The 14,960-nt window shown below is 50.1% G+C and overlaps 1 protein-coding gene across 2 annotated transcripts; it reads left to right on the top strand.

The window, feature by feature from the left end:
* Positions 1-1,112: 1,112 nt before the first annotated feature.
* STIP1 (stress-induced phosphoprotein 1) lies at positions 1,113-14,371 on the top strand. 2 transcript variants are annotated; one of them, XM_006860995.1, is made up of 14 exons: positions 1,113-1,255; positions 4,615-4,824; positions 5,557-5,626; positions 5,777-5,918; positions 6,645-6,813; positions 8,472-8,598; positions 8,693-8,795; positions 9,020-9,140; positions 10,082-10,178; positions 10,269-10,393; positions 12,814-12,850; positions 13,083-13,186; positions 13,313-13,485; positions 13,899-14,371. In XM_006860995.1, the coding sequence occupies exons 1-14, from the start codon at positions 1,247-1,249 to the stop codon at positions 13,969-13,971; spliced, it is 1,560 nt and encodes a 519-aa protein (XP_006861057.1). In that variant the 5' UTR covers positions 1,113-1,246; the 3' UTR covers positions 13,972-14,371. The 2 variants fall into 2 exon arrangements, with proteins under 2 accessions (XP_006861057.1, XP_006861056.1); XM_006860994.1 differs by having other exon boundaries at positions 5,485-5,626.
* The last annotated feature ends 589 nt before the right edge of the window (positions 14,372-14,960 follow it).

The raw sequence follows: 14,960 nt of genomic DNA, 5'->3' as shown, positions 1-14,960 counted from the left end.
AGAATAAAGAAAAACAGGTGTAGAGTGTGGTAGACACCAAAGTCACTAGTGTTATCTGTGGTTGGATGCTGGCATAGAGCATTATGAAAGCAAATCACCGGTGGATGATGAAGCACATATGCTTATTGGGGGCAGGTTGTCAAGGAACCCGCCTGAAGTTACTCCAACAGAGTTAGCGGGAGAATGAGCTCCACAGAAGCAACAGCTTGTCAGAGTGAAGTCTACCTCATTCAGGGAAGAGAGCTGTGTGTGGCTGAAATTGAGTGCTGAACGTGTACAGCGGGGTGTTTCCTTCACCCCTTTATGTCAGAACAATGAGGGCAGCTCCCTCTGTAAGTGCCTCCCGCCGCCCTAGGTTAGCAGCCCTGATCCTGGAGGCTCAAAGAGAGCGTGTGGCTCCAGGAAGGAGGCCCGGAGGGCCAGCTGTCCCTCCAGGGTAAGATCCCAGACCGGTCCAACCACCACCACGCGGTCTTCCCAACAGTCTGGAATCCCGGCAAGCCGCCGGCTGAGACGCCTACGCCCGACCGGAAGGCCTCTGATGCTGGGGAGGAGCAACTCGGGAGGCCGGAACTCGTGGCAGGGCCAGACAGGAAAGGGGCTCAGCCCAGGAAGGGGACTCAGTCGGGGTAGAGCCTGCAGCCTAGCAGCCGCCGTAGCAACAGTAGAGGGCGACTGTTTGCCTATGACATACCGAGGGAGGGGTGAAACCAAGTCATCCTTTGACTGACAAAAATTTTACCATATCAGCGTACAGTATTGGCAACTCTCCGCCCAATTGAAATTTTTTTTAATCTGAAGGCGGTTTCGTCAAGAATTCCGTCAGCCCAATAGGAGAGGTGGAAATTTCCAGAAAGAACTGAACCAATGGGTGCGGCTAACACGGCAGTGATTGATGGAGCAGACAGCCATTCGCTGTCGCAGAAGCCCGCCCTTTCCGCCAATCACGGAGTCGAAGGTGGGCGGGGGATTGTTGGATAACGCCCAATCCCGAGGAGCGGGGGAGACTGGGCTAAGGGGATTACTCTCCGTTGCCCAATGAGATGGAAAAGCAGATGATAGGCTGAGGTTCAAGCCAATAGGAGAGAGGCGCAGAAAGCCTCTATGAAGAGCTCTACCAGTAAGCAGGCGAGGAGGGGGCGGGAGCTGGGGGTCCCGGCAGCTTCTAGTAGGTTCCAGAAGGCGGCGCGTGCGGTTGGGAACGCGGAGCGGACGGGATCGATTCAACGGGGTTCCGGGCCGGGCTATGGAGCAGGTGAAGGGGGAGGGGCAGGCCGGGCCCTCATGGACGGGACACGCCACGGCCCCAGGTGGAGGGCGTCCCGCGAGCGGAGCGGGCTAGCAGCGACGTGGGGCGGGGCGTGAGGGCCTTGGCGGCCGGGCTGGCGTGTGGAGTGCGGTGAGGCCCGGACCGCCGGACCTCTGGGAGCGTCTCTCGAGCCGGCCAAAAAGGCCGGAGAAGCGGCGGTGCCGCGGCGAAGAGAAATGGGGGGGCTCTAGGGTGGGCGAGGGATAGTGCCAGTGGCTCCTGGAGGGAGCTGAGTCGATATCGAGGATTCGCAACCGAGGGGATCGGAGGTCACCTAGGAGCAAGCCACTCAGGACTGACTTAACCCCCAAGAACTTGGAGGAGTCCGGGCAGCGGAGGGATGTCTCAGCCTGGAACTCAGTTGGGGGGAAACTACTTTACTGCAGCTGCGATCGGGGGGCGGAGTGTTGATGGGGACCTGCCGAGTGCGAATCTAATCCGAGCTTCACCAGTGTCCGGCTCCTCGTCCCCCCCCACCCCACCCCCGATTTTGATGTGATTCTAGGGTGACTGGGGCCCAACGTCGTTCTCTGGTTCCTCCAGGAGGAATTGGTGGCTTCAGGAAATTGAGACTACCGATGAAGCTGAAATGAATGATTTGCCCCCCGCTCAGCATTTTGGGGGGCCGAGCTTAATGCTGCTGCAGGTCGCTTTGCGTGTCTTAGTTCTGTCCTCTTGGCCTGTAGGTCGTGAAAGGCTTGGAGGCATTTCCAATGGGAGCTGTTAGGGTGGATGGGTGGGGGATGTACAAAGCTGAACTTTTTTGTTCCAAGGATTTATTTAACCTAACTTGGAACTTCCTGGCTAAAGTAAAAAGAAAAATGAAGAGTGGCTATGGACGAGTTAATAAGACCTTTTCCTCCCTTGTAATAAACTCGCATCTGGGACTAAGTAGGCTGTAGTATACGCAAGAGACTTGGAGTAAGAGACACACTGCTCTATTAAATTTAGGAAAGGGACTCTTCCCACACTTACCAAAATAGAAATCACACCGCCCATTGTAGACGTTAAGTGCTATCAAGTCCATTCCAACCCTTAGCAACCTTGGATAGGCCTCTGAGGAGCAGCTGGTGAGTGTGAACCGGCGACCTTGCAATGGAGTGCTTACCCTACAGCCATGCACCAGGACTGTGTGTGTGCTGAATTTACATGTGTGAATCTGGACCGACACCTTTAGATGACAGGTGTACCCATCTAATGACCTGGCATCTTGACTGCAGGTGTGTTTATTTTGACTGTCTTAAGCTCATTCCTTTTCGTTTCCATTTTCAACTCTGAGATTTGTAGTTCTGTTTTGGACACATTTGCATGCCCAGCATTGTGTTTTAACAGTGCTTTCCAAACAGACCCACACTATAAAACTCTTCAACACAGCTTAGTGATTATGATGGAGTCCTGGTGTGGAGTAAGCACTGAACTGCTGACTACAAGGTTCAAACCCACCAGCCGCTCCTTGGAAACCCTATACAGGGTCCTTATGAGTCAGAGGCAGCGTGACAACACTGTATGTCTGTGTTGGTGGTATTCTTTCCTCCGGTTGATCTTAACATGGTGATTGTGACCTACAAAGTTGATTTCCTAGCCCACTGAGTCCCGAATTATGCTGTTCCATTTCCTGTCCTGTTCAATAGCGTAGACAAGGAGTCCTTGTGACCCATCAGTTTTGACATTCTGCTGCTAACCAAGAGGTTGGTGGTCGCTTTGCGTGTCTTAGTTCTGTCCTTAGTGAACCCACAAGCCGCTCTGTGGTGGGAGTACGATGTGGCAGTCTGCTGCATAAAGATTGCTGGGGAGTCGGTTCTGACTTGTAGCCACCCTGTACAGGGTTTCCTGGTAAGTTTGAACCGTTGACCTTGTCGTGTCCACTGCTGATCCTACAGCGCCATACCAAGAGTCCCTGTACAATTGTAGTTAAGTGCCGTCAAATCGCTTCCAATCCATAGTGACCCTGTATAGGGTTTCTGAGAAGTACCTGATGAGTTTGAACTGCCAGCCTTGCTTACCCTACAGCACCCCGCCATCTTAGAAATCCTATGGGACAGTTCTGCTCTGCCCTACAAGAGCATTGTGAGTTGGAATCAGCTTAATGTGGTGTCTTTGGTTGTTTTAATAGGATAGACAATCACCAGGCTGTTCTTCAGTTGTTTTTTGATATCACTTGGGTTTTGTAACTTTGCCTTCTGACCTCCTCCATCTTGGGCCTTAAGATTTACATCTCTTAGTAAGTTTGGTAGTCTCCTTGCCTCTGCGATCTCTCTGGTTGCTGCACATTCCCGATTGGTAAGCCACAGGGTTCCAGAATCTGGGTTGTATCTGTATGAGTAGACTGGGTCTCAGGCAGAGCTAGTTGCATCCTTAGATCTCCATGTGTTTGCGTTTTAAAGACACCTGACTTGCCGGGGAGGGACTGAGGTCCCTTCACTTTTTTTGGCCTTTGGGTGTGTGCCTTTCTTACATAGTCTCCACCCCTTGAAAAACACTTCATCTTTAAGCTTGGCAAGAATGAATGTTTTTTAGGTGTAGGTGCCTGGGGAATCGTATATGATGCTATAAGGTAAGCACTGGTCTGCTAACTGTAGTCAACGATTGAAACCTACCTTGGAAATGCTGTACGTAGGAGTCAGAACTGACTTGAAGGCGCTTAACAACAAGGGAGCTCTGGTTGGTGTTGTGGCTTACACACTGGTCTGCTAACTGCAAGGTCAGCTGTTCCATGTGAGAAAGCTGAAACATTCTGTGCCTGTAAAGATGTACCGCCTCGGAAACCCTTTACGGGGGGTCATTGTGAGTCGGAACTGACTTAGCAGCACACAGCTATCACCTGCAGCCACCAGCTTTCCTTTACTCTATAAGGGACAGCCTTCATCTACCACGTGGTAGCATCACCACATGAGTACATGTGGAAAGGTTCTTCATGGGATCCCGGCGAGCTTAGTTTATCCTCTGGGCTCTTGGATACCAATGGTGAATGAATTTACTCTTCACAAAAGGAAGCCAGCTGTGGCTTCTTCGTCTGTGCCTTTGGAGATTTTTGGAAGAGTGGCTTAGTCAGTGGCAAGCAGAGATTGGCCTTCTTGCTCCAGGTTTTTTTTTCCCTGCTGGCTCCTAAAAGGGTGAGAAGTTTTCAAGAAGTGACTCACAATTGCTGTCTTTGATTTGTAAAGTAACCCATTGGATGGTAACTGTAGAAAGACTACCTTTTACCTAACAACTTAGACAAAAAGTATGCAGAGTATTATGACGGAAAACCACATTGGTGTCTGTGGTTTCTTTTCCACGTCTTCTGAAACATCTTCTCATTTCAGGTAAACGAGCTGAAAGAGAAGGGCAACAAGGCCCTGAGCGCCGGGAACATAGATGACGCGCTACAGTGCTACTCCGAAGCCATCAAGTTAGATCCCCAGAACCATGTGCTCTACAGCAATCGGTCTGCGGCCTACGCCAAGAAAGGAGACTACCAGAAGGCTTATGAGGACGGCTGCAAAACTGTGGACTTAAAGCCTGACTGGGGCAAGGTAAGCTGTTGGATCTCTTCAACCGCTTCCCAGAAACTCCAGCTCTCAGGCCCTCCCTAGTTGCCGACTTGTCTACTGGCAGACTTGATCTGTTGTCCACTCTTCCTCCCTGTTTGAGTATGTTCTTCAGACTAATAGCGTATTTTGTCAGTTATAAGATAGGCTTTAGTTTCTTTACAGCTGAGAAAGAAAATGTTGCCAAAGAACCTGACAAAGCTAGTGACCCTAAGATAAGGGGATTCGGGGGTGTGCTTAGCTGTTTGGCAGGAGTCTTAAGGATTGGTCTTAGTATTGTGTTCGGCTCCTCTTTGTTTACTTTTTGACCTTCATATGAATGTTTTGTTCTGTGAAGTGTAATAGAAGTTCTTCCGCATTCATCTTCCAGATTTGCCCCCAACTCCCAGAGAAAAAAAAAACACTCTAGTAGCCATCTAGTCAGTTTTAATTTATGATGACTGTGTAATAGAGTAGAACGGATCCCTAGCATTTCCAAGACTGTAAATGCTTAGAAAAGCAGACTACCACAGTTTTCTCTCTTGGAGTGGTTGGTGGGTTCAAACTGCTGACCTTTTCATTAGCAGCTGAGCGTTTCACTACAACCCCACCCTTGGACTTAACCTCTGGATGGCCTTTGTTTCTGTCTGTCTTTGCTGGTTTAAGGGCTATTCTCGAAAAGCAGCTGCCCTGGAATTCTTAAATCGCTTTGAGGAGGCCAAGCGAACCTATGAGGAGGGTTTGAAACATGAAGCAAATAACACTCAGCTCAAGGAGGGTTTACAGAATATGGAGGCCCGCCTAGCAGGTAGGCACCATGTATTCATCTTCTCACTGCTTCTTTAGCTGCATTGGTTGAAGACTGGATTTCCCCCGGCATGGCAATCCGGGAGGCTCTGGGGCACTGTAACGAGAGTGGGTCTACCTCACAGTGATTCACTTTCCTTTGTTGGGACAGAGAGGAAATTCATGAACCCTTTCAACATGCCCAACCTGTACCAGAAACTAGAGGGTGATCCCCGGACAAGGGCACTGCTCAGCGATCCTTCCTACCGGGACCTGATCGAGCAACTCCGAAACAAGCCTTCTGACCTTGGCACGTAAGTTGAAACAACAGGTTGTGAGCTTGTGCGATCTGTCTGGGACTCTGGGAGAGCTCTCAATTCAGGCCTCAGGTCTGTGACTTTGTCTCCACAGAATGGTCTTGGGGTCGTTGTTGTTGTTATGTGCCGTGGAGTCGGTTCTGACTCATAGCGACCCTGCACAGGGTTTCTGAGGCTGTTAATCTTTACGGGAGCAGAATGCCTCATCTTTCTCCCGCGGAGCAGCTGGTAGTTTTGAACTGCTGACCTTGCAGTTCGCAGCCCGATTCGTAACCACTACGCTGCCAGAGCTCCTTCTGGTCTCGGGGTGGGGTTGTTTATTTGTGTTTGTAGACAAGATTAGGATTAGTCTGGAATGTTCTTAGCTAATTCACGCATGCTTCCCCCCTGCTGTCTTTTGATTTCATCCCTCATTTCCTCACACCGCCCCCCCCCAATCTGTCAGTGTACTGACATGGAAACAGGGTTGACACCTCAGGTGTAAGTATGTGTGTTTCCGATTTTGGACTGCTGATAATCACTGTCTGAATCACTCTGGTTTCTGAGGTAAGATAGTAAAGGGTCGATTCCTCACGTTACAAGTCTTGCATGGTATAGTGTCTTACCTTTTGATGGCTGAGCAATTCCTGTAGCTAGGAACCTGAACTTCTGCTACAAGTGGAGTTTTGTGGTAAGTTGTGGAGAGGAACATTCGCCATTTTTCCTTCTCAATCAATATTCTAGAAAACTACAAGATCCACGGATCATGACCACGCTCAGTGTCCTTCTTGGAGTTGACCTGGGAAGTATGGATGAAGAGGAAGAAGTTGCAACACCTCCTCCACCCCCTCCTCCGAAAAAGGAAACTAAACCAGAGCCGATGGAAGAAGATCTTCCAGAGAATAAGAAACAGGTCTCCCTATGTGTTCTTCTTACTGTCAGTTACCCAGACAGCCCTAGCCCCTATTGGCAGATGGGGCTACCGATAGGCCTGCGTGACCATCATTGTTTTAGTGCTCAGTATGCGCTCGTTAGGGACCATTGAGTCAGTTCTGACTTATTGTGACCCCAAGTACAAAGAAGGAAACACTGTGTGGTCCTACGCCTACTAGGCACTGTTGTTCATTGTTATTAAGTGCCGTCAAGTTGGTTCTGACTCACAGTGACCTTGAATAGGGTTTCCAAGGAGCATCTGGTGAGTTTGACCCGCCTACTTTGTGGTTCAAACCAACCTTGCAGTCCAGCGCATTATCCCACAGCAGTGCCACACCAGGACTCCAGGCCCTGTTAGGAGGGCTATTAGCAGCTCTGCTTGCACAGGACAAAACACCCATAGAGAGAGATTCAGTGTCTTACCCAAGGGCATACCGCTAGCATATAGAATGATGTTGTTGTTAAGTGCCGTTGAGTCGGTTCCGACCCATAGGTTTCCGAGGGTGTAAATCTTTACGGGAATAGAAAGCCTCATCTTTCTCCCGTGGAGTGGCTGGTAGTTTCAAACCGCTGACCTTAAGGTTCGCAGCCGGATTCGTAACCACTACGCTACCAGAGCTCCTTCACCTTGAACTAGGTCTAACACTGCCCTTTTCACAAACCCTTAACCCAGTAGCAGTGTGGTGGGCACAGTGTTCTTCCAGTTCTTGGTTTGTAAACTTCTCAGTATCCGCAGGCTTCTTGGGAAATTGGAGCCACTTCAAAGTGGACAGGGGCTTCCACTGACAGTCATTTTGAGGGGCTTTTTGGTCTTTGGGCAGCTTTGTTTGAAAAATCATCTCTCTCTCTCTGGGTGGACAGGCTCCTATTGGTGGGAAGTGGCCACCTTCTGTTCTCATCATTCATTCAAGTGGTTACTATATTAAGAGATCAGCTTCACAAGCGGTGTGAGAGGAATCGTGTTCCTCAGACTCGACAATGAGGTTCCAGTCGCCTCGGCCAGCTACCAGTGCTCAGTGGTCCCGCCTCGAGCCAGAAGAACTGTGTTTCCACCAGTGTAGGGGCGCTTGCATCTCCACTGATGGTGGTATTTAGTTGAAAGTTGTCCACTTAGCATTGATGTCTTCCAGCGGGAGGCGTGTACCTAAATGCTTTATTTCCTTTGTAATGGAAAGAGCAGATTGCTGCCAAATTTAGCACCTTTAAATGGGTGAGTGTTGGTTGTTCTAGGTGTCTTCAAGCTGGAAAAAGTCCCCACGGTGTGGGTGGTGTTAAGCTGTGGCAGACTTCTGCCACTATGGCCCTGCGCCTCACTTCCCCCACCATCCACATTGTTCCCTGACAACTCAGACTCCTACAGTAAGACTTGCTGCCAAACAGCCTGTCCGCCAGTTGTTTCCAATGTAAAGGACTTCTCTTCCCCTCCACTTGCTGACCAAACTGCAAAGGCGGTGAGAATGGAACCTTAGTGGTGATATCTAGCTGCTGCCCTGTCACTGCTGTGTCAGGAAAAGGCCGAGCCTTGGGGTGTGAGTGCACGTGCTGTCTCCGTGCCTGTGACCAATCAGACATTCTTGTCCTCTGTGCTCTCTCTGAGTCAGCTTTGCTGCACATTCATAGCTTCTAAACCCCGTCTAGGCCCTGAAAGAAAAAGAGCTGGGGAACGGTGCCTACAAGAAGAAAGACTTTGACGTGGCCCTGAAGCATTATGACAGAGCCAAGGACCTGGACCCCACCAACATGACTTACATTACCAATCAAGCAGGTGAGATCCAGAGCCCGGGTCAGGAGGGGTGCTGGACATTTCAGAGGGAAGAGGCTAGGACTGACTGTCCCTTCTCCACCATCCTGTCTGGCAGCGGTGTACTTCGAAAAGGGTGACTACAACAAATGCCGGGAGCTCTGTGAGAAGGCCATCGAAGTGGGGAGAGAAAACCGAGAAGATTATCGACAGATTGCCAAGTATGCTCAGCCTTCCAGAGGAACTGGAGGGGTGTACAGGGTTCCATGTTCAGGACGTAGATTTCCCTGCATGGGGAGGGGGCCTGCTGGCTCCAGCACCTGCCGTGTTCAGAGTGGGCAGGTATCAGAGGAGACAGGTGTGGATGGGGTGCTGGTACAGGGATGGACCTAGTCTCTGGGCCTGCCCTGCGCAAATACTTTCCTTCCCTTCATGCTTTTATCAGAGCATACGCACGAATTGGCAACTCCTACTTCAAAGAAGAAAAGTACAAAGATGCTATCCATTTCTATAATAAATCTCTGGCAGAACACCGGACCCCGGATGTGCTCAAGAAATGCCAGCAGGTGAGTCAGGAATGAATTGGGGCTGGGTGGGGTTGCTACTCAATATGTTATTCGTCCTTTTTTTTTTCTATTTTTACTTATTATTTCATTGCTGCTTTTTGGTAAGTGCTGTCAAGGCAGTTCCCACTCAACAACCCGGTATAGTGTTTCCAAGGAGCGCTTGGTGAATTTGAACTGCCGACTGTGAGATTGAAACCCACTTAGTGGCCCAGCACTTGATCCCAGTTGCACACCAGGACTCGTTATTTAATAAAGAACCTTAAAATTTAGTAATAGCTTTCATTCTCTTAGGACAGGAATGTCTAACTAATCCTGTTTCCTCGCGCGCCCCCTCCCCCCCCTGCCCTTTTTTTTTTTTTTTTTTTTTTTTTTTTTGGGTAAGCTTTATTGTGAATTTAGTGAAGGTTTACAGAGCAGATCATCAGTTTTACATTCAACAAACCTTAACACTTCGTTTCCTGGCAGTGATGCAGTCCCCTCCACCTAGCAACAGAATTCACGTCTGTTTATTTAAGGCTTGCATTTCTCCCCGGCTCGCCCGCTGCCTTAGTCTTCCTTTACCACTCTCCCTCTTGTAGACACCTTCCCCATCACCCCAGTCCACATGGCTGTCTTGCAGACCTTTTCTACTGATGAGGGTCCGTGTACTAAGAGTTTTCTGATTCTTGTAACAAGGGCTTATTTGACATGACAAACATATCATGCTACTTGTCATAACTGAGGAAGAGGAATTATAGTCACACAGAAAAGTCATTTGCCCTTTCCACATAGGTTGGTCTGTTTGAAAATGTACTGTAGTGATAAAGAATATAAACTTACTAAAACAAACATTTTCCCAGTAGGAAGGACCCTTTGAAAATTAAGATCCTGATTCGCCTCAGTAGCCCAGTATTTTCTTGTATGTGGCACTTTAATTTAGTGTTCCATCGTTCTCTTCACAGGCAGAGAAAATCCTAAAGGAGCAGGAACGGCTGGCCTACATAAACCCTGACCTGGCTCTGGAGGAAAAGAACAAAGGCAACGAATGTTTCCAGAAAGGTACCTAGCACCTCCACCTGCCTTTGTGGGCCCAGTGGGAGATAGTGGCTTGTTGCCTTTTAAAAACTCGCCTTCCCTTTCCCTTACCAGGGGACTACCCCCAGGCCATGAAGCATTACACAGAAGCCATCAAGCGGAACCCACGTGATGCCAAACTGTACAGCAATCGAGCTGCTTGTTACACCAAGCTCCTGGAGTTTCAGCTGGCGCTGAAGGTGAGGGAGGGGTGCAGGAGTCTGGGCACACGAGTACACCAGCAGGGAAACTGGACTGAAAAGAATAGACCTTCCCCACAGACTTTGAGGTCCCTGGTACTGTTTTGTCACTCAGTGTTCTCCTTGGGGGCAGGCTGACGGTGTCGTGTTGGTGTTCCTTTGAGCCTTTGCTGTGCTTTGGTAAAGGTTGACAGCAGTTTAGGTTCCCGTTCGAGGATCTCGGGTAGTGTGGATGTCATTATTCACCAGCCCTGAGCATTCTGGTTGTGCAGATGTGCTCCATTCATGTCATTTCCTTGTCCCCTTGTAGTCTCATCATCGTTGTTTTAAAGTTACCATCTTGTTGATGGTTTCGTCTAGTGTAGGTGAATTCATAAGGGAGTACAGTACCTAATGGTTGTGGTTCAGTACTGTTGAGTTGGTTCCAACTTATAGTGACCCTGCACAGAGTTTCTGAGGAGCAGCTGGTGGGTTTGAACTGCCGACTTTGTGGTTCGTCGTCCAGTGGTGATCCTACAGTGCCACCCCAGGAGTCCGTATTTAGGGATGATATGACAGTAAGTCTGTGAGGTTTAGAAACTTGAGGTTCTGGGCCATGTGATTCTCCGATTCTATCTGATATTCCTGGTTTGATCGTAGATTTGTGGTGGACCGTATGTGTGTGGATGTAACATAGGGGTTCCCTGGCCTGCGCCTGTTCTGAGGCATTGGTGGTGGTTGGGAGCTCTGGGGGAAGTGGAACCTTCTCCCATCCCCACCCCCATACTCTTTACTGTTTAGGCCAGCTGTTCCCATCAGATGTGGTGATGTTCCACATTGTGGGCTTGTTCCCAGTTCCCCTCAGCGTATGCTGAGAGGGTGTTGAACTGTCTGAGCAGACACACCTAGACCATCTTGTTCTCGGCAGGTGACGAGTGTGGCTACCTGGGTCTGGTGGTTTGGGCTGCACCGTCACTACCATCTGGGGTGCTATCTGTCTGGAGAGGTTACATCTAGTGGCAGGACTATGCGTGTGCTACGTCAGAAGCAAAAAGAGCAGCTCTGACTTTATATAGGGTACATATAGGAGGTATATAGCCAGCACGCACACAGTGAATGGAATTACTAAGGCTGTGTAACCTCTTGCTGGAGAAGTTAAAGGCCAGGTCTGCTAACTATACTGGATAGTGTTGTTTTTTCTCCCTGTTTTTTATTTAGAAGAATCGTCATGATTTGGTTTATTCTCCACAGGTCAGCAGTTTAACATAACAGTATCTTTTTCTGAACCGTGTGTGGAAGAAATTCACCCTATTGTCGCTCTTGAGCGAGCATCTCCAAGATGGCGCCCTGTCCAGTCACCATACTGGTAGCACTCCCAGTAACATGTTAGGTCACCACAACCAGATTTCCCCACCTGTTCCACAAACAGTATAAACTGCCTATACACTGTGACACGCCAAGCTCTCAAGTTTTTCGTGTTCCCTTTGGATGTGTCAGGAGGGACCAGTCATGGAGAAAAAGGATGTCGGGCATGATAAAGTAGAGGGGTCAGCAGGGAGGACCGGACCCCTAATGTCTCGAGACAACTGGCACATTGACAGCAAGTTAATGTGAGGAGGACGCTGGAGCAGGCAGGCCGTGTTGTGCATAGAGAGGCTCTTGAGTCGGAACCAACTTGGTGCTAACAACTCCTTCCTCAATATGGAACAGCATCTTACTTGCCTTGTTTTTGTGGTAAAGTGCCGGGAAGTCAGTTCCGACTCAGCAACTGGTTCACAGTCCAGTGTTTATTCTACAGCACCACATCAGGGCTCCTTATTTCTCTAATGCTTCCTTAATTTAAAAAAAAAAATACAACTGATTGTGTTAAAAGAACAGAAACGTATTGTCTTACATTTCTGGCAGTCTTGAGCTCGTGGTCTGTGCTGGATTGATGATGATTCTCTCCTAGGTTCTAGTGTCGTGACCTGCAGCGCTGAGCTGTTTTCTTTACTCCTATCTTTTACCTTTTGCCTGTGTGTGTGTTTCTGTTTTCTTTTTGTCGTGTTAGGAAGGACACCACTTCCCATGATTTAATTTGGGGTCTGCCTGCCCTGCTCTGATATGATCATGTTAACATAAGCAAGAATCCTTGCCTTCTAAACAGTGTGTTTGTGTCCCTATGGGGCTGAGCACACTGTTCCAGCCATAGCTCCCCACCTTGGCATTTCTTCCGAGCCTCAGTCCATAGTGCACATTGATCTCTCTTCTTCTCACCTACCTTGCCCCCCTCTTGCCTCTGTGTGTGACCACTGTTACACAGCCCAGGTGTTGAGGCTGACAGACAGAGGGGACAGTGAGGCGCTGCAGTCCTCGCGTGAAGCATCCAGCTGACTGGACCACCGTCCTTAGATGAGCTCCTTCTGGGCCTGGGGCCTCATTCTGTCTCCTCCTTTTCCTAGGACTGTGAGGAGTGTATCCAGCTAGAGCCAACTTTCAGTAAGTGCATTTCTGCTGCTTCTCCCCCCTGTCTCTTACTTAGACCAAAAGGTGAGAGACAAGTAACTGCAGATTCTTGGTCCATCTGCCCATCCTTGGGCCTGTCACCGTTGGGGGCCTAGCTTTGAGGGCGTGGGAGGTGGAGGATGCTGGTGTGCAGGTGACAAAGTGGAAGACGTCACTGTTAGAACTGCACTTTGGGGGCTGCTTCACCTTCCACTTGTGTCTGTAGTCAAGGGCTATACGCGGAAAGCGGCTGCCCTCGAGGCCATGAAGGACTACACGAAAGCCATGGATGTCTACCAGAAGGCCCTAGACCTGGACTCCAACTGTAAGGTGGGCCTGCCCTTCACCTCCGTTCATCTGCCTCTCCTCCTGGAGAAGCTCTGCCATCGAGGGCCTGCAGAAGCCCTGAGCCAGGGAGGACTAATGCCCTCCCTCTTGGTCTCTGTGGGCTTGCAGGAAGCGGCAGACGGTTACCAACGCTGCATGATGTCCCAGTACAACCGGCATGACAGCCCGGAGGATGTCAAGAGACGAGCCATGGCTGACCCCGAGGTGCAGCAGATTATGAGTGACCCCGCCATGCGGCTCATCCTGGAGCAAATGCAGAAGGACCCCCAGGCGCTCAGCGAGTACGTAGAGGTTGGGGGCTGCAGGGGAAGGCGAACAAAAGGAATTAGGAGAGAGAGTGCAGGGTCGTGGCCAGTCTGGGTAAGATGTTTGCTGTCTACTTCTTTCTTAAAAGGTTGGCAGCTGCTAAGGGGAGCTGGGAGGGCTATGTATTTTAGTCATGGTAGCTGATCTGTCCAATGAATGGACCAATTTGACTCTGAGACTCCAGCTGTGTCCGTGCCCTCTGCAAGGTGGAAGTGGCCAGGTTCTGACTGGAAGGTAGAGAGGCCTTTGCAGGTCTTCTGCCCGGCTGTCTGCCTGCACTTCTCTTCAACACCCTGTTGGCGTCTCATTGGGAATTTTGATTGAGCAAGCAAGACTAGAATTCTAGAGTTGAGTTTCGTTCCAAGCAACTCTGCCTCTTCTTTGATAGACACCTGAAGAATCCCGTAATAGCTCAGAAAATCCAGAAGCTGATGGATGTGGGTCTGATTGCAATTCGGTGATGACTTGCGCAGCCCCCTTTCCCTTCACCCCACGAGGAAAGGAGCTGGGAGCGCGGCAAGCAGCGGAGCAAGAAGGGAGAGAAGGGGAAGCCAGCGCCGGTCCCTATATATTTATGCCTACCGACACGAAGGATGAGAGACTCTGCCAGCTGCCGCCTTGGCCCTCCCAGCACGCGCATGGTCTCCTCACTGCTGCCCTCGGTTCCATGTACCCGCCCCAGCCCTCCATCACTGTTTCGGCTGCTCTCCCATAGTTGGTTATTTTTTATTTGGGACAGTTGGGCATGTGTGGGGAGGGGAGGGTGTTCTTCCCATCCTCAGGTCCCAACTGTCTTCACATTGTTAAGTCCACGTCTGTCTCCATCAATAAAACAAGCCAGTCAGGCGTGGTTACCTGTTGTCACATTCTGTTCTTTACTTGGAGGGCCCTGCTCCTTAGCATCTTTGGGCGGGGTGTGTGAAGTGAGCACGCCCTGCTGTCCTCAAATGGGCCGTCAGTCACCAACGTGGCCAGCAGATGGTGCTGTCAGCCAGTTCTGAAGGAGCCTTCACTGGGTCAGATTCAGAAGGCCATTCCCAGGGTCCCCCATGATCTCAGCGTCAGTAACCAGACAGGACCCAGTAGAGACATAGGGCCAGCTGTCCTGTCTGCTGCCACGTGGTCCTCTTAGCAGTAGCTCATGGTCCCTAAGACTCAGTGCAAAACAATGCCTTCACCCACAGCTCCCGTGATTGTGACAAACTATATTTTCTACAACCCTCTTCCTGTACCAGGGAGACGGGGGCGGCAGTACAACTTCCCCATCTCTCCCAGAGCACTGCTTTCTGGGCTGGGGAGGCCCCAAGCCCAGCACATTTCCTGCTGCTGTCTGCCTTTGCACAAGCGGCTTTTCCCCTGGGAATCCCAAGCAGGCTGCCCAGTCAGCCTCACCTGTCGCTTCCGCGGAACCTACGTGGTATAGTGCAGGTGACCTGAGGCCCGTACTTCT

This window comes from Chrysochloris asiatica, unplaced genomic scaffold, assembly GCF_000296735.1.
Source record: "Chrysochloris asiatica unplaced genomic scaffold, ChrAsi1.0 scaffold00040, whole genome shotgun sequence".
Classification (NCBI taxonomy): Eukaryota; Metazoa; Chordata; class Mammalia; order Afrosoricida; family Chrysochloridae; genus Chrysochloris; species Chrysochloris asiatica.
Note: the sequence above shows the minus strand (reverse complement) of the source record. Positions and strands in the feature narration are given on the sequence as shown.

Coding starts and splice junctions, on each gene's coding strand:
- STIP1 (XM_006860994.1), top strand. Junction 6,814..8,471: donor TTCCAGAGAATAAGAAACAG/GTCTCCCTATGT, acceptor AACCCCGTCTAG/GCCCTGAAAGAAAAAGAGCT. Junction 10,179..10,268: donor CAACGAATGTTTCCAGAAAG/GTACCTAGCACC, acceptor TTCCCTTACCAG/GGGACTACCCCCAGGCCATG.